Source organism: Amblyomma maculatum, chromosome 2, assembly GCF_055883805.1.
Source record: "Amblyomma maculatum isolate TAMU_Amacu chromosome 2, ASM5588380v1, whole genome shotgun sequence".
NCBI classification, from domain to species: Eukaryota; Metazoa; Arthropoda; class Arachnida; order Ixodida; family Ixodidae; genus Amblyomma; species Amblyomma maculatum.
In genome coordinates, this window is record NC_139345.1 from 113,010,386 (window position 1) to 113,034,199 (window position 23,814).

At 45.1% G+C, this 23,814-nt stretch overlaps 3 protein-coding genes across 13 annotated transcripts in view; 1 reads left to right on the forward strand and 2 right to left on the reverse strand.

The window, feature by feature from the left end:
• Set2 (SET domain containing 2) overlaps window positions 1-3,370 on the reverse strand; it is a 95,556-nt gene extending 92,186 nt beyond the window's left edge. For 5 of the 11 annotated variants that reach the window (XM_084595096.1, XM_084595095.1, XM_084595094.1 and 2 more), the window contains exons 1-3: window positions 3,074-3,370; window positions 2,802-2,965; window positions 2,193-2,636 (exon numbers count right to left, since the gene is read on the reverse strand). In XM_084595096.1, coding sequence (XP_084451222.1) covers window positions 2,193-2,269 — 77 coding nt within the window. In that variant the 5' untranslated portion in view covers window positions 2,270-2,636; window positions 2,802-2,965; window positions 3,074-3,370. Of the gene's footprint in view, window positions 1-2,192; window positions 2,637-2,801; window positions 2,994-3,073 lie in introns of all 11 variants that reach the window. The other 6 variants (XM_084595101.1, XM_084595098.1, XM_084595099.1 and 3 more) reach the window with 3 other exon arrangements.
• Window positions 3,356-5,364, forward strand: Bulli (regulator of MON1-CCZ1 complex protein bulli). The gene has a single exon (XM_084595102.1). The coding sequence runs from the start codon at window positions 3,403-3,405 to the stop codon at window positions 5,257-5,259; it is 1,857 nt and encodes a 618-aa protein (XP_084451228.1). The 5' UTR covers window positions 3,356-3,402; the 3' UTR covers window positions 5,260-5,364.
• Window positions 5,365-5,947: 583 nt separating this feature from the next.
• LOC146199583 (uncharacterized) lies at window positions 5,948-23,690 on the reverse strand. Its single transcript, XM_084595103.1, has 5 exons — window positions 23,547-23,690; window positions 21,531-21,763; window positions 15,384-15,563; window positions 6,966-7,101; window positions 5,948-6,131 (listed from the first exon to the last, which is right to left on the reverse strand). Exons 1-5 carry the CDS (start codon window positions 23,557-23,559, stop codon window positions 6,034-6,036), a joined length of 660 nt encoding a protein of 219 aa, XP_084451229.1. The 5' UTR covers window positions 23,560-23,690; the 3' UTR covers window positions 5,948-6,033.
• Window positions 23,691-23,814: the final 124 nt, after the last annotated feature.

The window sequence follows — 23,814 nt, forward strand, 5'->3', positions numbered from 1 at the left end:
ATACTACTGTGTCAACCAGTATGATGATGTCTCTTACTTTACAGTGCTTACTATAAAGACGAAACCCAAGGCGTACTAGCCTACACTCGGGGACAGTTTTCTGTGGCTGTGCAGCCAAGGCTACGAGGGTGGGACATTCCCTGCAACGTTAACTACACCAAAAAGTTCAGGCACATCTGATCTCTGTTACAGTTTCAGTTCTGCATTCAAGTGAATTAATAGCTTTGGAGCTGCCAACTGCACAGAAATATCTTCTTTTACATCAATGGAAGGCCTAGTGAATTAAAATTCCCAACTAACCAACAGCTCGCATGATGCACTTGTTTAAAACAAGCACACTGAGAAACCACACGAGAACCAGTGGACCCATATATGCTTCGCGGGGTTCCTGAAAGGTGGCACAGTCATCGGCATGAGCACAGTGCAATATACTAATGATATAATGCTCTACACTAATGCTGTACTGGTTAGTATTTTAACATAATCTTGACGCAATAAATAATGTTAATAACTCTGCAGTGGTGCAATATTCCAGAGCAGGATCTGCGAAGTTTCTTCCTGGAGGAGCTACCTAATCATGCAATTCTAAGTAGTATCCAGGTGGCTGCTACTCGCAGCATTTCTACAACATTGAGGTCAGGGTGCTCAGAAACGCATTTAGAGGTAGCCTCATTGATCTTGGACTCTTTTCTGTGCAAGCATAGATGGAAGTACGTTGACGGTACACCGTGACCTCAGAAAAAAAAAGAGGGGGATGGGCACAAGACAGGCTTGCATTATCCATGGAGCACACCAAAAAGTAAAAGCAGTGGGTGTCTCAAAAAGGTGTTGCCAGCTTTTTTCTCCAGGTTTTTGCATCAGTCACTGCGTGTTGCAGAAATACAAATTCCATGTTCTGCACATTTCTAGCTTCACCTTGAATAATACGTGTACTGCCATGGTTTTTGCCTTAACACAAACCACTTCAAGATTAAAATGTGCAGTGCTGATATGTATTAGATGAGGCTATACAAAGTACAGGCCCCTGCTAAATTAATGCGCACAATTTGAGAATGTGTCTTCAAAGTCCAGCTAAACGTGGAGGCATGGTCATTTCCATCATTGATAGCACATCTATATGCAAATGGAACCTTTGCCCTTAAGGCTATTCGCAGAATAAATATCACCAATCTACTTCAGCAGCAAAGGGTAATACCACGGCTCCAAAAGAGGGAACACAAGCCTAATCCAAATATGCTTCCTTTGCAATTGTAGTGAGGCTCCTGAGCACCAAACTTTCCGTACAAAGCCCACAAGAACAACTGATGCTTCTGATGCTGCTTCAGAATCCTGTCCATCACTTGTTTTATAGGGTTCAAGGCACCAAAGTGACTCGGGCAACGAGAGATGCCATAGTGGAGAGCTCCGGAAATTTAGACCCCCTGGGGCTCTGTAAAAGCAGGTGAACAAAAGTGTTTTAACTGCATTTTGTGACATATTCTGCAAAAAAATATGTTACAAAATGTCAGGTCGCTTGTTTGGTTGCTCAGAATCTCGCAAAACACACACACACACACACACACACACACACACACACACACACACACACACACACACACACACACACACACACACACACACACACAGCAAAACATTTTGTTGAAACAGCCATGAAAAGAAAAGGTGTGCAAACCTGCAAAAAAAAAAAGAAAGAAAAAGAAAAATCACACATGCGAACTGGCCTGAGCATTGGTTAAACAAGTGGAGCTGGCGTAGGAATATGTGCGGCGTCGTGCTGGCAACAGGGACAGGCAATGGTGACTTATGCCTACAACTGTGATCATGACGCGATCACAGCGGGCAGAAGACGAAGTCAACGACGTAAGCAAATACGGTCGATTCAAGGATACACGTAGGAGATGCGGCGCTAGCCACAATGGCACGGTGCCCGCATGCTCGCGAGAACGAGCCGCCGGCCAGTCAAACGCTGCAAAACGGATCATCGCTTAGTCGCACACACAGCAGCGGCAAGACGTCTTCCTGGCCATCAAAACACCGCTCGATAATCCACGGCTGCCGGGGCGCACGCCGACGCCCAAGCGCAAGCGTCCGGCCCGCGCAAACTGCACGATGATAGCTGCCTTGGATGCTGATACTAAAGTGTTAGGAAACAGCACACATATTCCGGCAAAACCGTGCGAAACTATTCTTACCAGCGCAGTGCCCGGCTGGTACTGTACTGGCTTCCTTCTTGCGACGGGCGAAGCGAGCCAGCTGCTCGCACGGCCATTTAAATCGGCGAGCCGAGCACGAAACATGGCTTCGTAGAAGCCGAGCAGCAACTTCAGCAAATGCTCTCGCACAGCATGTAGTTGGCGTCAAGCTTGACGTGGACGATCGCAACGGCTACGGCCGAACCTCGTGCTGCAGTCTAAGGTCTCTTGCCTGCTTGTCGGTTCATCCGCGTCTCTGGAGTAGCAATGACGGGCAAGCTGCACCTTGTCGATACCTCGCGAATGTCGCTGTGGCCTCCCCTCCTTTGATCGGGAGCGTGGCGTTCCGCCGCTCACCAGCGGCCACTATGTCGGTTGTATGTGCCTCTTTGGATGTATGTCGACACTCTCGGGCCATTCACACCATTGTATGGGTCTGTATTGCTGAAAAACGGCGATTTTTCTTCTGTCAGGGGTCAGCGAATGATCAACTCCCGGCGGCCATGTTTGAAGCACCCAGAGAGGGGCAGCGGTGGAGAGCGCCAGATAAAACACAAACATATAAAAAAAGAAACACAGTCCCAACTGTGTTGGTTTTTCGGTGCTTACCCCGTAGGCGATTCTGGATCGTACATCACGGCGTTCCCAGTGATGCTCCAAGACCTTGCAACGCAGAAATGGCACGTAGCAGCGTTAGGCAACCCCGACTCGGCGCCTATCTCAGCCTCGCAGTCCCGGTAGTCCCGGGGCCCTGGCCGACATCGCCGAGTCTGCTGGCAGAAGACGGGAAAATCACGCAGGCTACACTACATGACTCTCATTAAAGTAGCAAAATCTGCGTCTTCATTAGCGTATAAAGTAATTCATCAGATTCCACTTACCTATTGATTCCATGCCACTTTCAGTCGGTTAATTTCAATCCGCGACTGCTGCTGCCCCTTGATCTTTGCGTGGTGTGTGTATGCGTGTGTGTGTTTGCGTGTGGCTCTCGCATACCCAGTAAGCCATAAAAAGAACAAAATAACAAAAAAAGGCTGCTAGATATAACTTGTTGCACTTGATTCTTTTTTATTTTTGCGACAGACATTCTGACTTAAGACATTCTTTAGTAATTTTTCTTTATCCACTGTTTACTGATATAATTCTGGCACGAATGGCGCTGCGGTTACCTGCATCGGTCTGCTCTGGTGCGGGTGCGGTGTCTTCTGCAATGACAGACGAAAAGGACTACTTCCTTGAATTGTCTTCTAATCCAATCAGGTTCGAACCTGTCAGTAAGATTGCGAACGTCTTCTTCGACGATGCTAACCAGCAGGTGTTCGTCGTGCGGTCTGGCGGAGCGACGGGTGTTGTCGTCAAGGGTCCCGATGACGACAAATCTACTGACTTCAGGATGGACGACAAGGGGGACGTTGTCTCGATAAAGTTCTCTCCCGATTTGAAAGTACTTGCCATTCAGCGCAGCCAAAAGTCCGTCGAGTTTGTTAACTTTTCTGGCACGATCGACACTGTGGAGTATTCTCAGAGCTGCAAAGGAAAAGCCACCAACATCTTGGGCATAGCCTGGACCTGTGCAAACGAAATTGTCTTCGTTACCGACCACGGCATAGAGTTGTATCAGGTCAGCTCAGAGAAACGAACTCTGCGTGCCCTCAAGACCTATACGCTACAAGTCAATTGGTTTGTTTACCAGCCAGCTACATCGCTGCTTGTGCTGTCGTCGGGGCCGCTTGGTAACATCTTGCATCCGTTTCAATTTAAACCTGGTGTCGCGACGCGGCTCCCCAAGTTCGAAGTTGATCTGCCTATCATTCCAAAGCCTCCGAGAGTGTGTCTGCTCGAGCGGGACGTTACGACAGCAGTGTTGTACGGCAAGTGTGTTATCGTTGTACTGCGTCACCAAGCGAGAACTTCAGTCGGAGGCACGGGGGCAGAGATCGTCATTTACACCTTGCAGAAGGAAGCGCCGCCAAGAAAGACGGACATTTTGAAGTTAGACACAAGCGGGCGCTTTGCTGTGAACATAGTGGACAGCCTAGTCATTGTGCACCACCAAGCATCGAAGCGGTCAATGCTGTTCGACATAAAGCTGCCAGGGTACAGCGACGGTTTTGTGACATATCACAGGCCTGTAGTACCCCCGTCACCCATTCGCCCTTTCAAGCTTAAGGTTTCCGTGCCACCAAACAACTCGTTAGAAGAGGTCAGCTATGAACTGTACTCACCCAACTGGGTTGTCTTCCAACCAAACATAGTAATTGATGCAAAGATAGGATGCCTGTGGTATGTTGCACTGAGACTGGAGCCCTTGCTGGCACACTTTGACGACAAGCGACAGTTGGTTGATTTCCTCCTGCAGCGGTCCAATTCCAAAGATGTTCTCCTCGGTGTGTGCTGCCGTCTTCTTGAAAAGGACTCCCAGCTGCCCCTTGACCAAATTGCGGATGTCTTTGATAAGTTGGCTGCAAAGGAAGGCTGTGTGGACCCTTCAGACATGTATGCCCACGTCTTCTCGAAATTTGCTGATGAGTGCGAGGACAGGTTTCATTTTGTTGTCTCTACCCTGGTCGAGTACATCAGGTCACTGGTGCAGCATCAGTTGCCAGTTCCCTATTGCCACAATGAACTACTCATCAATGTACTTGTCCATAATCGGCGGTTCCATCAGTTACATCAGTTCCTGCAATACCATGTTCTGACAGATTCCAAACCACTAGCATGCCTCCTCCTGTCGCTGCATGCAGTGTACCCACCAGCAACACAGCTAGCTCTGGACATGCTCAAGAGGCTGGGCACAGCCAATGAGGAAATCGTGGAAGTACTTCTGTCGCAAAAGAGGGTGCTCAGTGCTATCCGCTTTGTGCAGAACCTGGGCACTTCGGACTCCATTTCAGCCCGCAAATTTCTGGAGGCTGCAAGAACCAGTGAGGACCCTGCAATATTCTATGCAGTGTTCAAGTTCTTTGAGCATCGTAACGAGGCCCTCAGGGGTGTCCCAGAGTTTGCCAAGGGCGAGCATTGCGAGCAGTATGTCAAATATTTTGAAACTTTGTACGGTGGAGTGTGAACCTGAATACATGCAGCTGTCTAGTTAAGCTTTAAAGCAGCAGTCAGAACTGGTGCCTGTTGCAGAATAAAATGAACAGATAAATAGAATTACCGAAGTGTGTCACTAAGTTTTGTTGCACAACCCGGCTTATTCACCAAGTGCATTTTCCCACGTGCACTGAAGTTGCTGCTGAAGACATGAGCACATCATAGGCGAAACTTTTGAGAGTTCAATCTTGCAGAAAAAAGAACAGCAAAGCTGCTTCCAAGGAACCTTTTTACCAGTTGAATCATATCTTCGCAAAAAAGTTTGCTCTAATAATCAAGCACCAACAAAATGCCTATTACATGGGCTGGCGCTTAACTGCATGTTGTGTCATAATGAGAACCTCACTTACATCAGTACTGTTAAAAAGAAAGCAGTGTGTGGCTACTTTTCGTGCTTCAAAAACTCAACTAGTACTGTCGAATCGGCTTAACAAAGACGTCTACTGCATCTCTAAAAGGTAATGAAACTAACACTTCAGTTACTAACTAGCATGCAGACACAGCGTCAAGAATTTGGTGCCAAGAGACTCTTTGTAGAAGGACCATAAGAACCGTTAACTTCTACCCATGAATACAAACAAAGTGATTCATTTCAGATATGGCAGTATTTGTATTGAAATAACTCTCGTTTCAGGTAGGCTATGTAGCATAGGCAGGCATAGTTTTCACACAACTTTATTACAGCACCTAGGAGAGAAAAAATCATGGGCAGACTTTTAATTCCCTACTACGTACAATGCACAGACTACTTTCGGTACCACATCTGGGCCATGTTCATGCGCTTGATCTTCCTTTGAAGCTGCAGAATGCCATACATGAGGGCTTCTGCTGTAGGAGGACAGCCTGAAAAGGAAGAACTGGGATTATGTGCCAACTCTCTATGACCAGTGTTTCGCACCGTCCTTGAAACCTGCGCCATAGAAATTGTAATGTATCTATTTAATGGTTTCTGATGCACTGTTGAAGTATTAAGGTGAACACACAAAGAAATGAGCTACACAGAACAAAAGTGTTGCACAGTGAATACAAAGGCAGGGAAAAGTCCGGGAAAATCTCAAATGCATGCAACAACTGCAGAATTAAAGACGCAATCCAAATGATTATTGATCATGCAGTATCCACAAGATGCTATGCAATGCACCGTAAGAACATGCTAGGCTTCCAGTATTTTGTTAACACGCTTTTTCCTTTTCATGAACAAATAGGAAGGTTGTGAATGCTGTTCTGTTTTGTCCAGTGGCAGGGCAGTAGACATCATACGAGATGCCACTGGCTTTCATTGCATCAATAAGAAATAACAAAAGAGAAAATAAAAGTTCATTTAAAAGTATTCCACACAGGAAAATAGAATGAACTGAACAACTCCCCAAAATTCCTCTTTTCTATCTTCACCTGCAATTTTTATACCACTGAGCAGTGCGTCACTGGTCTTCTAAACAAAAAGAAATTGCATGCATTTGATCATCAACAGCATGTTGATGCATTGACACTCAAGTGGAAGCTCAGTTCTCAACAAAGCATTTCACCAACTGCGAGGAAACAAAGCAAACTAGCGTTTAGAGCTTTGGCTACCATCCTCCAAGAGTTGCTGACAACAATTCCACAGCTACCTCCCACCCATTCAGGATGCTTTAAGCAAGCTGGGCACCAAAGGGAAGCCAGCCAGTGCTGTCATACCTGGCACGTAAATGTCAACGGGGATGATGCGGTCACAACCACGGACGACCGAATAGGAGTAGTGGTAGTAGCCACCGCCATTGGCACAGCTTCCCATGGAGATTACCCACCGCGGCTCCAGCATCTGGTCGTACACCTGCAGCAATGAAAAAGGTTAGGAAAGAAACCTTGGCGAAAGATCTGCATCAGTGAGTCAGGCATTGGAATAAAAAAGGCCGACGAAAAAAGTATGTTTTCCACCGCACTTCCTCTTTCTGGCGGGCCATCTCCTCAACAATGAGCAACTGTAGAACACCATGCAAATATTCTAGTCTAGATTTATCAAAGAAGAAAAGGAAGTGCAGTTATGAACATACATATACACAGTTTTATTGTGCTTATTTTTGTTGTGAAGTGCGATCTGCCTGACAGGTTGCTGCAACCAAAAACGTGTACCACAGATGCAGAAATGAAGTTTTGCAGACATCTATACATGAATTTTATGTAAGTTCTTAAAGGGGGACACAGAAAGGTCATTTTACTGCCAATTATTATGGTTAAAATATTTTCTCACGCATTCCAGAAACAAGTGCAAAAGAACTGAAATGCAAAACAAGCCATCTCAGTAATGAATTTCAAAATAAAATGATAGATGAGATGAGATGAAAGTGCGTTTCGACCCTGCAGTGGTGGTGCACTGGTTAGGGCGCTCAACTAGTGTGCCCAAAAGTGCGAGACCGCATCCCTGCCGCAGCGGCCGCTTTTTGATGGAGGCGAAAAGCAAGGCACCTGTGTACTCTGCGATGCCAGAGCACGTTAAAGAACCCCAGGTGGTCGAAATTTCCGCAGCCCTCCACTACGGCGTCTCTCATAGCCCGAGTTGCTTCGGGATGTTAAACCCCATCCACCAACCAACCAACCGAAAGTGCGTTTCACTCACCCAGTGTCAAGACTAGGTGCTACGAATCAGGGCTACACCTGGTACATGTACAACGAAAGCTCGCACACAGCTCTTGCCTTGCCAAGGCTGCCCATAGCCGCACAATGTAGGTAACAGCGTCCCTCCACATACACACCGAAGGCAGGGCAGGAGTGACTAACTCAACAAAGGAAGCTCCACAACATTGTTTTTTGTTGGTAAGATTGGTATATCCAGTCTCCCTGTGGCCTTGTCTCCTGTCTGGCTTTTCTTTAGATTTATGACCAAGGTGTGTTGACCAGGTTTTTTGTTTTCTTTGCTGGCGTCTTGGTGCTGCTTGAACAGCTGGGGTTCCCCTCCATGTAAGCTTGCAGCGAAGCGGAAAGTGTTACCCCTAGTATTATTCTTATTAGATTTTGTTCAATTTTACTCTTTTTTTTTTTTTTTTTTTTTTCAGCCTTTGTCCACTGCAAGTCTTTCACTCAAAAATATCAAGTGTTAGATTTATTTCCACAGTAAAGGAACTAGGTTCAAACTACCTGCAACCAATCTCCATTGCTGCCACCTCATTTCCGCTGCCGAATATCGCTGCTGTTTCAGCAAATTGGCTCAAAACTAGCTTTTCTGCAGAAGATTAAAATATTACTACTTTGGCGACCTACTTGAGCCTGCAGCCAGCACAGTGTCCTAAAGGCAAAAAGCAAAAGAATAAAGAATAAAAGAGCCCCTTTAATGCTGGAAAGTTTTACTAGTTTAGTTTTAATAATTTGCAATACAGAATGAAATATTTTCACTGAAGAACTTTATATTAACCATCCGTATAGTACCAACACGCTACAGAATATTTGTTTATGCTATAGTGGTGGGAAGGTAGGTACTGGGAAGGCCCAATAAATGGTTTGCAGGAAGGGAGAGCAATAGTGATGCACAAACATTTTTTTGTTTTTATTTTCTCGTTTTATAACCGAATAGAATATGAGTAGTGTACCTCCACTACTCAATCAAACATAAATGAAATAGCGACGGGACCAGCTTGAATATGAATTGAATACTACATTCGTATTATATTTACTTCTTTTTCGAATGCCCCGTTGTGGTGGTGCAGTGGTTAGGGCGCTCGATTGCTGTGCCCAAGGATGTGGGATCAAATCCCAGATGCAGTGGCCGCTTTCTGATGGAGCCGGAAAGCAAAGCGTCCATGTACTGTGCGATGTCAATGTATGTCAAAGAACCGCAGGTGGTCGAAATTTTCGAAGCCCTCCACTACGGCATCTCTCACAGCATGAGTCGCTTTGGGACACTGAACCCGATAAACCGAATCAAACCCAAACCAAACTACTCTCCTAAATAATACTTCTATAAAATAAGCAATAGTGTGGCATATATGCCAGTGGTGTTGCTGCAATGTGGTGCTATAGCTTGCGTAGTTAAAGCTATAAACAACTTGCAATGCAGTTTGCTGCTACCCATGCCATCGCCTAGCGGCCATGAGCATCAAATGCTGAGTCTGCCAAGAAGCACTCAGGTTATTCATTGCTCCTTCCACTTTGGTTATAAAGTGAGCATCTGAGTTAAATTCGACCTAACTGCCACATCTTATTGTCATGTTCGACTCATGTGACAGTTCAAACGTCATACTGGATCCAAAGCAGAATAAGCTCCCGCGCTACTGCGTAACAGACTGCTGCACTACAAGTGTGGTGAATACCCAAGTGATGAAATACTACCTCCCGACAAGACACTGGAAGAAATTCACTGGATGTTTAAGCATTTGCTTCATGTGAATGCGAATTGCAGCAAAAGATGGGTCAGCGTAAGATAGCAGTCGAAAGTGCAGTGAATGATTCGTAGGTGTGGATTTGTGTTGCATTTGCGCCACTACACTCTCATTAGATTAGTGTACGCATAACTTGAGGAATGCATTTTTCAGAAAGTGTTGGAATAGACAGGTGCAGTAACCAGCCATGGGGTGCGTGGGAGGTAATGGTGTATAGCAGTGCGCAGTGTGAGGGGGATGGGTGTGTTGGCATGGGTATTGTTGCTACTGCTGTAATTTCAATGCAAGTGTTGGCTAAGGATGTAGATTGGGGGTATGCGTCGCTTTCCTGGTGGGCAGCCCTTAGTGTTCAAACACAGGTGAGAAGGGGAACTTAATACCCTTCAGCAGTATACGGTGACAAGTTCGTATGCTTTTTTTTCCTGTCTGCGAAAGGCATTGATTTGCTTGCTTTAAAATGGGAAAGGGAGATGACAACAACTGGTCAGAAAAAAATAGTTTATACGTTGGTTTGCTGTGGTATGCGGCATTTAGCTTCTCGCATAATGTTTTTGTAGTGAATTTCAGTTATGAGTGTGGTTTCACAAACATAGTCTCTGAAAGCAACAGCAAGAAGTCGGTTGTGCAAAGTGATCTCAGAACAAGGCATGCATGATACACAAACAAAATGAAGCACACGGCAGTCTCACAGCAGGTAAGATTCTGGAGTGCTTCGGGATGGGAGGTAAATAGTGACAGAATAATGCTGCGGGGAAGGCCTCAGTGCATTGGCTTGCTAGAGCAAGTGCATCATATTTTCCGAGAGCTCTCTGATTAATGCTTTATCGCTGAAAACAATTGCTACCCGCTGGATCATCACATGCTTGCTCCGTGCTGTTTCAATAAAGTTGCCTGCTTGCAGTTATTAATGAAGCAGACTAGGTTCATGGTGTGGTTAAAATAATTATATCCACACCGTAGGTTGCTGTACAGGTCTGTGGTGAGGTATAAGTGGCAAATATAAGGCCAGATGTGAAATTACGGGGACGAAATCGCGAGGAAGCTGTATATTCTGCTGCAAAACGGACTACAATGCACAATGGAAAGGTAGGTTACTTGTCGTCCCATCCTGTCCTCTCTTGGGATCGTTTTTGTTGCACAATCTCCCTTTCGCTCACCAGGAACCAACTCGCCCAACACCTATTCTACTATAAGCAATTATTGATATCCTTTAACTGTATTTTGGTTTTCACTGTTTTCTTAAGCAACCATCACATGCACTGTTCGTTTGGGGCTACAGTCATAAAGCATGCACATAAATAAGCATAAACAAAATACTCTATGCTACATTCAACGTCTGCTGTGAAAGACACTTCGTGTCCGCTCCTCGCCAGCAGGCAGCATCTTTGTAGCAAACAGTGGAAGCTGCAAACACTTGAACTTACTCTCAATGGTCTTAAAACTGTAAACGAGGATCGTAAGAAACGCTTTGCTCAAGTGCCCAACAGCTGCCTCGAAAGTTAGCCGGCGTTACTCAGCGCTAGCACCTATTGCGTTGAATGCTGAAATGCAGTGGTGCTGCCTGGCGATTTCAGGTTGGCTGCAGCTGTTAAAAGATGAAACACTAGTATTCCCTAAGGGGCTGCGAACTCAGTATTTCAAAATATGAGCATCACATCATTCATTCAAGAAAACTACTTTTTCTCATTAAGCCACATCTCAGGATATGAGATGAGTGACAGCTACATTTGAGCCGTGGCCTCCTACAATACTGGCACATTATCACGTCTTAGAGACCATTTATGAGCATTAAGAACACAGCCACACAAATTGACCATGTAGTGGCACTAAGCCCATGCATACTGATCGCTGCAGGATGGTACAGTGTCGATTTTGTGCCCTGTTTACTGAATAGTCATCGAAGAAAAAATACTAATGAAGGCCTTATGCTAACTTCATGCCGCTTATTCGAAAAGAATTTGAGAAATCCGTGGCATATTTGATCCCGTTCGAATAATTTCCAACCTTTACAACTTTATTTGTTCGAATAATCAAGTACGAGGACATTAAATTCGGTATTCGAAATTTTTTAATATTCACACATTCCTACATCACATCCTACCAAGTCAGTGCAGTACTTCTTCCATACAAAATCGAGCAGATTTGCAGTAATATTTGGTGCTTCTGTGAATATTCATACAAAAAACCAAGTGCCAGAGGTAGCACTATAGTACAGTGCGATAACTTATGGAGTTAAAGCTACAGCTGTTAAAAGATGCAACACTAATCTCCACTATGGAATTGCAGCACGCTATGAGTAGAGCAAACAATGCAACATCCACCAAGCTTGCAAGCGAAGCCCAAGTCAAGCCGTATAGGTAGCTTTGGTGCTAACTCAAGATTCTAGAGGAAGTCCTCGAGTTTTCCTCAAAAAGTGACTCTACTCTAATGGGGCTTGGTCTCTGAAGTGCGCAACAGTAAATTCTTGAGTCTAGGCATGTTTACGAATTTGGCGATAACTTTATGACCGTCAAGTTCTAGGTACAAGTTACCTCTTTCAGTTGATGACAAAAAAAGTCTAGACCCACGGCTCACAACGTGAGATGGATGACATAGCCTCCAAGACTGGGAACAAAGAGGTTGCTGAGCTTGTCCGAGCCTTTCTATGTTGTCCAGCCTTGGACGGCGTTTACTAGAATTATGAATGCCACCACATAAATGAGCTATGTCGTGGCATTGCACCCTCTATCTCGCACATACTGGTCGTGGCAGCATGGTTCACGGTGTCACTGCTGGCCTTGTTTTCGGAACAGTCGGAAGAAAAATATGGCAGGCCTTATTCGTATTCTTACTAATTATTTGAAACACATTCAAAAAGACAATAAGATAGTTAATTCATTTTGAATAACATAGAACATGCATTATGATTAATCTGAAGAATTGAATAGGAGGATATTCGACTTGCTATTAGAACTTCTCAAATAGTAGCACACATTACAAATTAGGCAACAAACTCTTTCTTTAATAATTGGAAAAAGAAAGGCCTTTAACTTTGTCCTTAAAGATCATAGCTTACACTGTCAGCAATCAAAGTGGCTACACTACAATACAACATTGTTTCGTCTTTTTCTTTTTTACATTTTTTATTTATGGATTACACTATTGTGATATACATAAAACTCCTGCACAGATGTCCATACATATACTTAGAAAACTTGAATGGCATACACACTCCAGGGAGCGCTGGCAGCATTTACCACTGCCTACAGGGCTTGGTGTAGTTTCTAGAGTAAGTAAATCTAGATTCATAAAGAAGCACATACATGATAAGCTATTGTTTGGAGACCTGGGCAGTTCATAAATGATGCCAGCACATTCCAGAGTGTGCCATCTATGCATTCCAGACCAAGCATCGTAAACTCGTATCGCCATGGGGGCTGCACTTTGCAAATTTCATCCATCACAGGCCTGGAGCCAGGAAATAATGAAAATTGTCAACAGAAATAATAAGCAAAACAAGAAAATATAAACACAATAAATAAAAAAGGAAAACCCTTCTACTCTTTGTGGAAAAGTAGCGCACGCTCGATTCTGCCTCAATGCTGGACGGGCGCCACTTCAGGATGACTTGAAGAGAGGTATACACTGAAGGGGTACATCAGTTAGTAAATACATCCTTACATCCTTAAATACAGTTAGTAAATCACTTATCCTCAAAAAAGAAAAATGTAAACTTGGAGACGTAATAGAGAACTGGTTTCCCAGCTCCTCGCTCTTGACAGCAGCTGCTGTCAATCTAAAGTTCATGCTGATTAAGGGGTCATTTTATTTTCATTTTCATGCTGATTAAGGGGCCTGTTTTCATTTCCATAAAAAATGCGTACCATCTGGAGATAAGGCCTTTTAACTGGAAAACGAGCCTGGTCGTAAAGCTGACTTGTGAAGCTGGTATGCACCTTTGGTGCAAGGGCTGAAAAGTTTGGAGCCAGTGGGCCTCATCAAACATCTTCGCACAGATCGCAAACGTTGGGCTGTATGTTTTGAGACCGCTGCTATATACACCGTGTGGAGCATAGTATTAGCTGTACTTTAACTATTTTGCAGATAAATGCATACAAATAAGCTCAATACACATTTTAACAAACGTTGGGCTGTGTGTTTTGAGACCGCTGCTATATACACCGTGTGGAGCATAGTATTAGCTGTACTTTAACTATTTTGCAGATAAATGCATACAAATAAGCTCAATACACATTTTAAAAGGTCTTGTGTTACAAAAATGAAATATCTTGTTCATTTCAACTCCAAACATCACACGTCAAAACCAATCTGCAAGGAAATTCCAAATACAGTCGAACCCGGATATATCGAACTCGAAGGGGATCGCGAAATAGTTCGATATATCGATAATTCGATATACAGATATCGGTTTGCGACGGCACTTACGATGCGGAAAAACGATATCGTATTTGTCGTGTAACCAACCCACTCGCATAATGAACCCACCCTCCACTTTTGCACCCAAGAATTTGAAAAAAAAAAAAAATCATTAAGGCCAGCTCGCTCACATGAGCGAGCAATCTCAGCGACGAGCGGCAGCGACAGAGTGGCCGCTTGAGCCACCGCGACAGCTCAAAACAAGGTGGTTTCTGTGTCGCCGCAGCAGAAATCACGAACGTTTTCGCTTGCATGTCGATGGCGCGCGTCACTCCACTTCGGTCGTCTCATCTACAGCTCATTTCTTGGCAGCGTGCCAAGATGCTGCGCAGCGATAACGTCGGGGCGCGTTTATCTTTTGATAGCTCCTGTGGTGGCCAGGAGCGAACTTGGCAGAGTGCCCGTGACGGCTTGATTGCACAAGCCTGGTTCGATTTATCACATGCTTATCAGCGTGCTTACGTTGATTCATACATGCAAGGATAAACGACTCCCGCCAAAAAAAAAAAAAGGAACCTGCCGCTTCTCAACGTCTGAACAGCACAACGATAAGAAAGGATGACTCACAAAAAAAAAAAAAAAAAAGAAAGAGAGCTGCCGCTTCTTAACGTCCGCGGGCGCCATAGCCACGTCAGCCGCCGCGCGCAGAGGGTTCGCAACAGATGCTGGAGAAAGCGTCCGACGTCTGTCTGAAAACGGGCTGAGCTGGCCTGGCGTATGCGTAGCGCGTGCTGAAGGAGAGAGCTCGGCAAAAGAATAGGCACACCCACGCACATGGCTTGCAAACGTCATGTGTTGGCGCGCGGGAAACGACAAATGCAGATGCGCGTGCCTTTGGGGAATGGGCGCGGCGATGCTCAGACCAGCCGTCGCCGAACTGTCCCCTCTCATCCCTTCCGTGCGTGGCTTGAAAATGTCATGCGGCAAACGGCCAAGGGTGATGCGATATCATCTTTGGGGAAGGCACACTTTCCAGTGCGTGGTGCGTTGTTCGATATATCGAACGACCGGTGAAATTAAGTTCGATATATGAAGCGGCTTTCCTATACTTTCACATGGGATTTTCAAGAGGATATTCCGTGAGTTCGATATAACCGAAATTCGATATATCCAGGTTCGATATAACCGGGTTCGACTGTATAGCTCAATAAATGTTATGCACATATTAGACAGCACAAACAGGATGCACTGATGTTACAATATCGTTTCAAGCATACTTCCACATTCCTGTGTGCTTGTATGGAAGGAAGCTGCAAAAATATATACTTAATACTGACAGTCTCACCAAAGTGATGGAACCTGTAAAGGCTGCCAGTACATACTATACCTTTCTTAATGCTGGTGCCATCTTGTTTGTAACTGTTCCGGCTACAATGATGACGTCAGCTTGACGAGGACTTGCACGAAACACAACACCATACCGGTCCATATCGTAGCGAGGTGCTGCAATGTGCATCATCTCCACAGCGCAGCAAGCCAGGCCAAAGGTAAGAGGCCAGAGTGAAGTCTGCATAAAACGTAAAGAACATGACTGTTCCACCTCTGTTCAATGCAATTACAGAGCCACCATACCTGCTGTCTCCATTTCTGACAGTGCTGACATTGACGCATTACATAATAGCCAACATAACACGAAGTGTTGGTAAAGGGTCACTGAAAACAACTCCATCAATTACTAATTTCAGTAAAAATTGCTTGCCTAACACTTTCTGGCCATGATGATGTTTGTCCAGCAGTAAAAGATGCATTTATGCCAACAAAAAAATTCAATTAGAAAATTTTACCGCCCCTAATTTACACTCGCTGTGCCTACATCGCAAAGGACTGATTGCCGCCATTTTCAAGTGAGTAGTGGTGCTGCATAGGGCCAAAATTTGGCCCATAGCCTCTGACATTCATGTCCGAACTTCGGTGATGTGCGCAATTTACTTGTGAAATGTGACACTTTGCTTTTGGTATTTTATAACTTACAGAAGTTCCTTTTATTAGCTGGTTATAATGTGGTAATATACTCGTAAAGGTTGACTTCAGTGTCCCCTTTAAAAAATGTGATTGTTTGGTTTCCACTATGGGTTTCTTACTTGTCAGCTAACCTACTTACCTTTGGCTAAGATGCCTCCTTCGTTCAGTGGGACAAGTTTCGAAGTACTAGTTTACCCTGCAAACAACTCCTTGCATAACCATAGACCTCGCTATACATCAGTGGTGTGAAAGAGGTCTTTTCCTTATATTCTCCCTAACCACACAGCATCGATTACTAAAAAAATGCTAATCCAACCCTTTGATTTCTATGCTTGAATTTAAGACCAGCTTAAAATATGTTAGTCTAGAAAATGGAAGCATGCTTTTAGGCACAGTTTAGCCATTCCTTTTAAGCCCTCCCAAACCTGCATAGAACTGCACAGCCAGCTTTATACTGCTTTGTATACAGCTATTACGCTAGCATCTATAATCAGAAATTTCTAGCTAATCTGTCTATTCTTGACATTCAATGCAAAACTTCAAGACTTCAAAAATCTTATTTGCAACTTCCTAATTCGGAGTTTTTGCAACCAGCGAGAAGATTCATGTTTTCTTTCTGAGCAGTCCTGCCCTTTTAACTGTTACCTGAACTGCAATTTAGAGTCAGCTACATCAGTTATAGCCCTTGGTTAATTATCAAACTCCATTACTTTCATTTCCCAGCACATTAAAGCGCCAGCTTTGAAGGGACACTGCAGCGGTTTTCAAATGTGCCAATACCATAGATTTTTTAAGTACATTATTTTTTTTATCATGCCTGGGAAGTTATTCTTTCGATTACGCATATAGCGGTGAAAACCTGGACCAGGGGGCGCTGCGCCGCTCTGTGCGTCAGCGCCCTCCATGGAGACCCCGTCAAAACCTCCGCGCAGAGCAGCCGCGTCGTCTCCTCCCCGGCGCATAGAAAAGCATGCTGTCGTCTGCTCCGCACTGCTTTCCAGCACGTGTTTGCGCGCGCGCGCTCGGTTCTTTCTCTCCTCCTCCGGCCGCGTTCTGGCCGCAGTCGCGGTCCAACAAACGAGGCAAAAAATAAAATAAAAAGAACTGGAATGAAAAAGTGACGGTGCGCTTTTTCACAAAACTCGTGTTGAAACGGTAACGGGATGGTTGTCGGCTTTTTGTTTTTTTTAGGTATCTCGTACCGCTCGTATCTCGCACCTCTGTTTGTAACTGGCGGTGCCACAGCAGTCATCGTGGAACCAAGTCAGCCTCAACAAACAGATGTATGTCATTAATGCCATCACTTGGCGTTTATGAAGGAAAAACACATACGTCAATCTTTCTATCCTCATACGCGATCCTGCTTCGAGAGCTCAAAACTGCGCATTCGCTAGAGGAGATAACTGAAGGAATTGCACAGCGTAGCTGTTGAATTAAGAAGACAAAGGTTTACTTGGAGAGATGTCCCCGCCTGCATGGAAGGTTGTCAGGCATTTCCTCGCTCTTCGCCTCGTGGAGAGAGGAAACTGCCGCAAAAAATGGCATGCCGTGACTTCTCGTCAATGACCCAGGTCGTTAAGAAATCCGGCCCTCATTGTTAAAGGCTGATAGGTCATTGTTTCGAATGACAGTGCCGCAGCAGCAAACTCGCCCTGACCACTGTCAGCACTAACCAAAGGGTAAGGCGGCATGCTTTGTGCCTTTGTAGGGAATGCGTCCTAAACGCGCCGAAAACAGGCCCCACGGCGCCGGTAGTTTCGCCTAAAACGTCTGTCCCCAAAGAGTTGAATAGGCCCCTTTCAAGTGTGCAGTCACAAATAGAAAGGAAGCTCCCCAACCAGCGCCCGGAGCACTCGTCACTGTGTACACACGTATCAGTTCTCAACGAGAAGGCTGGACCCTTCATTCTCTGGACAACATGGACAGAGACATCAAGAGGTGCCACCTCAAGTCTTTCAAAATACCTGTCGCTTGCCTCTGCCTTCGAGTAGCGAATTCGCGCTCATGTTTTTTTTTTTTTTTTTTAATTCTGAGCCTGACACCAAGCCTTCTTTGAAAACAATGTCTGCGGCGATCAATTAATAATAATTTCTCACTTTCGAAAGCACCGATAAAAAACGTGCTTCCAGCCAGCCTCTATGTCAGCCGGGGCACAGAAAAAAGTGAAAATAAGAAACCCCATTGGCAATGAGCGCCGGCTTTGAGCCCCCTCGTCCTTACTCTTCTTCTCCCGCTCCGCATGCACGTGCGACTGCCTGTAGCACGCGCTCCCGAGCGAGCGGGCTGCGCAGACTCCGGAGACAGCCAGGCGCAGCGCGGGCGCGGATGCACGTAGGTTTTGTAGTTCCTCTCCGCTCCGCTAGAAACCGAGCGCCGGTGTCGCGGAGCAAACTCCAGCTTTGGTTCCCAATAACACCTACGCAATCACCGACTGAAAGCGTGCAATTCAAATTTCCCACGCCCCGCGCGACTGCTGAGGAGGAGGAAAGCGGAGAGAGAAACCTAACTTCTCCGTCCGTCGTGACGTCATCGTGAGGAGCTGGACGCATTCAGAGCCAACGAAGGGGGCTTTCGGCGTGCGCTGTTCCTCGTCTTGCATGCATTGCGGACATACAAAACACATCAACTTAGTATTGCGCACCTGATACAACACAACTCTGCATGTGTTTGGATGCACTAACAGCTGTGGACGCGACAATGTAATCTTTCATTATGTTAAAAGCTCGCGGCGTAAAGCAGCATTGCTGAGAAGAGAGATAAATTCAAGCCGAGCAAAGAAAACATTCTACTCGAAGCATTTTCGTGACTGTGACTACATGCAGTTTGTTCCTAATGCGATTTCTATAGGGCTTTGACAAAAAGGCATGGCTTAAACATGACGCAGTTCCTTCTATTTCCTTGCACAAAAGAGACGGGACAGTCATCATTTCTTAGAACCGCTGTTATTAAAGGAAGAAAAAGGAGGTAAGGCTTGTACTTCGTAGTTCCATTAGTTTCTGACTATTCAGGTCTCATTTGTATGTGAACCATTGTGTTTAGCGTTGATTGCGATCCGTTCATGGAGTGGAATCTCGCGATGGGACGGGCAGACAGCATCGGCGCATGGTTGTATTCGCGTGTCTCGTTTTTTTTTCTTTTTGCGCAAAAGCTCAGCGCAACGGCTTCTGCTAAACATGAACAACTCATCAGCAGCACGCGCTGATGATTTTTGCGCAGATGATTAAGAAGAGCCTACTGCTGTGTCGCCGCTTGGTTGTGAAAGCTTTGTGGGATCCTTTCCAGCACGGCACGTGCCTGACAGGTTCGTGGAACCCTTAGGGGGCATTATTAGAAGATAAGGAGTGCACCGCTCTGCTGGGTATTGGTGCATTCAGGTAAGGAGCGCACAGAGCGAGGTTTCCTCTGATGCGTCTAAGCAAGCAATTATCAAAGTCGTTCATATATGGCCTTGCGATTTTCCACCCATTGCTGCCTCGTCATTTTACATCGTCTTGTCTCGTTTGGGAATGAAAATTAAGTTGGAAATGAAAACGACAAGGCTCTTGTAAGAAAATATATTTCGGAACATGGTTTTTTCATGAAGGTATGGGTGTGGAGGAGCTGCAGCTTCTTGGCTTTCAACATATGTCAGCCGTCAATTCACTAAACGTGTATTGTGAGAGTACGATAAAAAAGGAAAGGTTCTCTATGTCTGCTAAATGTCCTATGACTCAAGCAGCGTTCTTTGCGCATTTGACTTGGTCTCCAGGACAATAGCCCCGTCAATGCCTCATATGCATTGCAGAGCTCGGCAACCGCGCTTCACTTATTGTTCATTTGACCGGTGGCAGCTGTGCAGCGCTTCACCCTTTCTATAAAATTCTTAGTTTCTCCAAGGTACGGCGACTGGCACTCAAAGCAGGATTTGGTACACCAAGCCTTGGGTTCATTTTTCACAACAATGACCTTTCGTGCAGGGCAAGAGGTCTGAGACGGAGGTAGTCGGCTAGGGCATTGTTCGCTGCCCTTCCTTCACAGGAATATACGCGCCGAGGTTTCGCCGAGGGCCATGTAGTTTCTGCTACTACACACACACACTACTACACACTACTTTTCAAAATGCCTTACTCTAACCAAAGCAAGTTTTCATGCCAAACCTACGCTTCCCACAACGGAAGTGCTGCATCGTTTGTAGGCGCGTCTGGTACGGGTACATGCCGTGAAAATCCCGATGGTCATTCGTGTGGAAATGGCATGCCATAATGACATTCACAAAGCTGCAGAGAGCTGCAGTCAGCACACAGTGCAGCGAAGGAGCCGCATCGGCAGCTTCCCCTGTCCTCCAAATGTCGTCACCCGACGTCTTGGCCAGTCACAGGCGGCGGCGCGACCCGCGATGAGCCCCATTGCGTGGGCTGCGTATTTCTGCTGAAAAAAGGCTATTTCTGCTTTCTTCTGCCTAATTTCAATCTGATATTCGAGTTCGCAGCATGAAAAACTATGGAGTTCTGCTGAAAGCCCAATTTTTACAAAAAGTGCTGCAGTGTCCCTTTAAGGCTCCCTTTCAGTGGAGAACCCAGTGAAAATCTAAAATGGTCAAACAGAGCTCGCATCATATGAGGAGCGGTGGATTTCAACAGTAAATGAATTAAGCTGAAAAGAAAACTTTCACAGGGCAGGATTAGAGTCGAGCCGGGTACCCTTGGATCACAAGGCAGACATGCTAATCGTAAGCTACACAAGCACATTCATATGGCTTGATTAAAGCAGGTTTCATATCTATGATGTATGGTCTTTCACAAAAGGTGGGACTTTATGACTGTACGCTAATATGTACAGTCGGAAACTCAACACAGCAATATAGCATATGCGAGATGAGACAGGCAATAATTAAGAGAGCAGTGGTTAGGCGAGTAACCAAGTGTATGTCATTGAGGGGTGAGATCAACAAGAGGAGCCACTGGTGGGAGCTGTTATCGCTACCCTGTCGTACCCTTAAAAACAGAGCTTAAGTGCCCCGAAATTATCTCATAACATAAAAATATCAAATTGCTTATATGCCACATATCTATACTGCTGTGAGGCTATCTTCATTTTCACACAAACACTAAGAGACAAATAATTTTCTAATCAAAGCCAAGTGCCGCACTGACTCCCCAGTTCAAGACGGCCAGTGAAAAAAAAAATCAATATATTGCTCCATTATCCACGCAACTTTCTGAACTAATATTTTTTTCAGATTTGGCATTACTGAGGTGTTTTTCAAATAGAAAAAAAAAAATGTGTTATACCTCTATTTTTTGACAGGCTGCCACTACAACACTAACGTTTCACTTTCTCTAGTATGACCTTGGCAGCCCTGAGGGAAGCAGAATTCTGAGTTTTACTCCAAATTTCATTTCAGCTTTATCAAATTCACTCCTTAAGGTGTATGGAATGTTGCATCCTGATGTTTAACGATCAAAAGCAATGCGTAAGTAGAATGAGCCTGCAGTAGGAACCACAGGGAGAATTTGTTGATGTAGCTTGTTACCTTCCTCCCCCAAGCGAGGATGTCGTCGGCACGAGCAAGCGCAAATTCCACTGCGTTTGTTGGCTTGAAAGGTGAATAAGGCCTCCAGGGCACCTGAGCGGGATCTGTGGGGGCTGGCTCAGAGGTTTTCGAGGCACTGGAGCGCACTTGCAGTGTCACTGCCGTGCTGCGACACTGGGGCCCAAAAATGCGATGCAAGACTGAAGTTGCCATGCGGCTCGGCCCCCAGATGGCTGAAAATTGAAGCATCCATCAGAAAATGTAGCCATTCCATAGCAGGGCTTTACCATGTGGAACCACAAGCTCACAGTGATTCCAGTGTCTATTCTGTAAGCTTGCACTGCTAATATATTCAGCTTCTCCGTGATGCACACAGCTTTACCTGCACTTGCCTAAACACAATGTAACTATGTAATTAGATTAGAGGCCAGCTTTTATCACACGCGTGTAGGAGATGATTGAAATGAGCAAAATTGGAAAAGCACTGCCAAAGTAACCAGATGATCATCAATTTTTCAAAAGAATGGTATGGTATGGTAAATGGGGTTTAAGATTCGAAAGCTACATTGGCATGACAGATGCCATAGTGGAGGGCTTCGATAATTTTGAACAAATGGGATTGTTTACAATGTGTATTGACATTGCACAGCACATGGATGCCTGGCGTTTTTCCTTTATCGGAATGTGGCTGCCATGGCAGGAATTGAACACACAAGCTTGGGATTGACAGTAGAGTGCCCCAACCACCGAGCTGCCGTGGCATTGCCTTTTAAAAGAAGTATTAGCCTGGAGGCTAGTGGAACATTAGTCTGAAAGCATGCTCTCTTTGTAAGCAGTCTCTCTCGGCCTGTGCTTGCAGACACACCCACATATACATTTAGTAACAAGTATGTTAATGAAGTCGTATAATGTGTGCTCACATAAGGAGGCAGAAAGAACAGCATGCTGTCTGCGTTTTTTCTGGTTAAGTTATGCGCAGTGTACACAACATAATGGAATAAGTTTGTGCAAGTTGCTGGAGCATGGTGCAACTACGACACGACATAAACAAGCAAGCCAACTTTCAACTGAAATTTTATTGCATAATCATAAGCACATAGATACAACACAGGTCCGATATGTGCAAATGAATGAAAAAGAAACAAAAGAGGTTTTTCTATTTCATTTTATCATTTTGCACATATCTAACGTGTAGTGTACATGTGCCCCAGATCATGCAATTCAGTTGAATGTATCGACTGTACACGTTACGTCTCGTCCTCGTTTAAATGTTTTTTTTTTTTTTTTTTTCCAGCTTACATAAGGCTCACTACGGAAGGGAAATGAAGATAGCAAATCTCAACTAAATACCTAAATAAGTATACCTACAATAACATGCCCAGATAAAAACACTTTCAAGCAATTGGGAACTACGTTCATGTGTTTCAGAGCCAGAACTCAAAGTTTTGACAGCCCTGAAGAACGTTGCGCAAAGAATATAAGCGCACAAACGTGAAGAATAATACGGACCAAATGGCCCGCACTCAAATGACCGAGGCATACGGTCTGCGCTCAGCCAACGTGCTGGCATATCCGACCGCTGCCGTCAGACATGTGGCAGCGCTCAAGCGCAAGAATTATCTGCGAAAATTGCTACTTGCAATGTCATTTAAATCGCTCACAAGACTCTGCACTTGCTGCTCCGTTTGCTACAGCCGAAGCTCTCAACACGAGACTGATCACATCTGCACCTATACCTTTCGCCTGTATCAGCGAATGCACACACAAAAATCAGATGTATAAGATACAGTACGCCGTGTGCCAGCAAATAAGGAGTTCGCGACAATCTTAATGTTACGGTACGCAGTTGTGCTGCAATTTGGCATGTGCGTTAGTGTACTCGATGCTGCGCACAGTAAGGTTACCAAGATTATCAGTTAATTGTGTATGACGAAAAACTTCCTTTGTGTGCCTATGTTATGTTTCCGACGAAATAATGAGGGAAAGTACAAAACTTAATGAGGACTCGTAACTTACCTTGACTACCCATCTTCGAAGATCGGAAATACCCTTCACCAACCGAAAGTCAATATGCAAACGGATTGGATAACGTTGGATTCAAACAATACTAAAAAACTGTTTCGAAATGAAACCGAAAGTTATGGTGTCTTGCTGATGGCATGATGGCACTCATGGAGTTTTTTGTGCACTCCTGCATAGCCTCCGAGACTCTCATCTGTCTCGGAGGCTATCCTACGTTCCAAGGAGGTTAGACGCCGGCGCATGGTGCGAAATGTTGCGATTG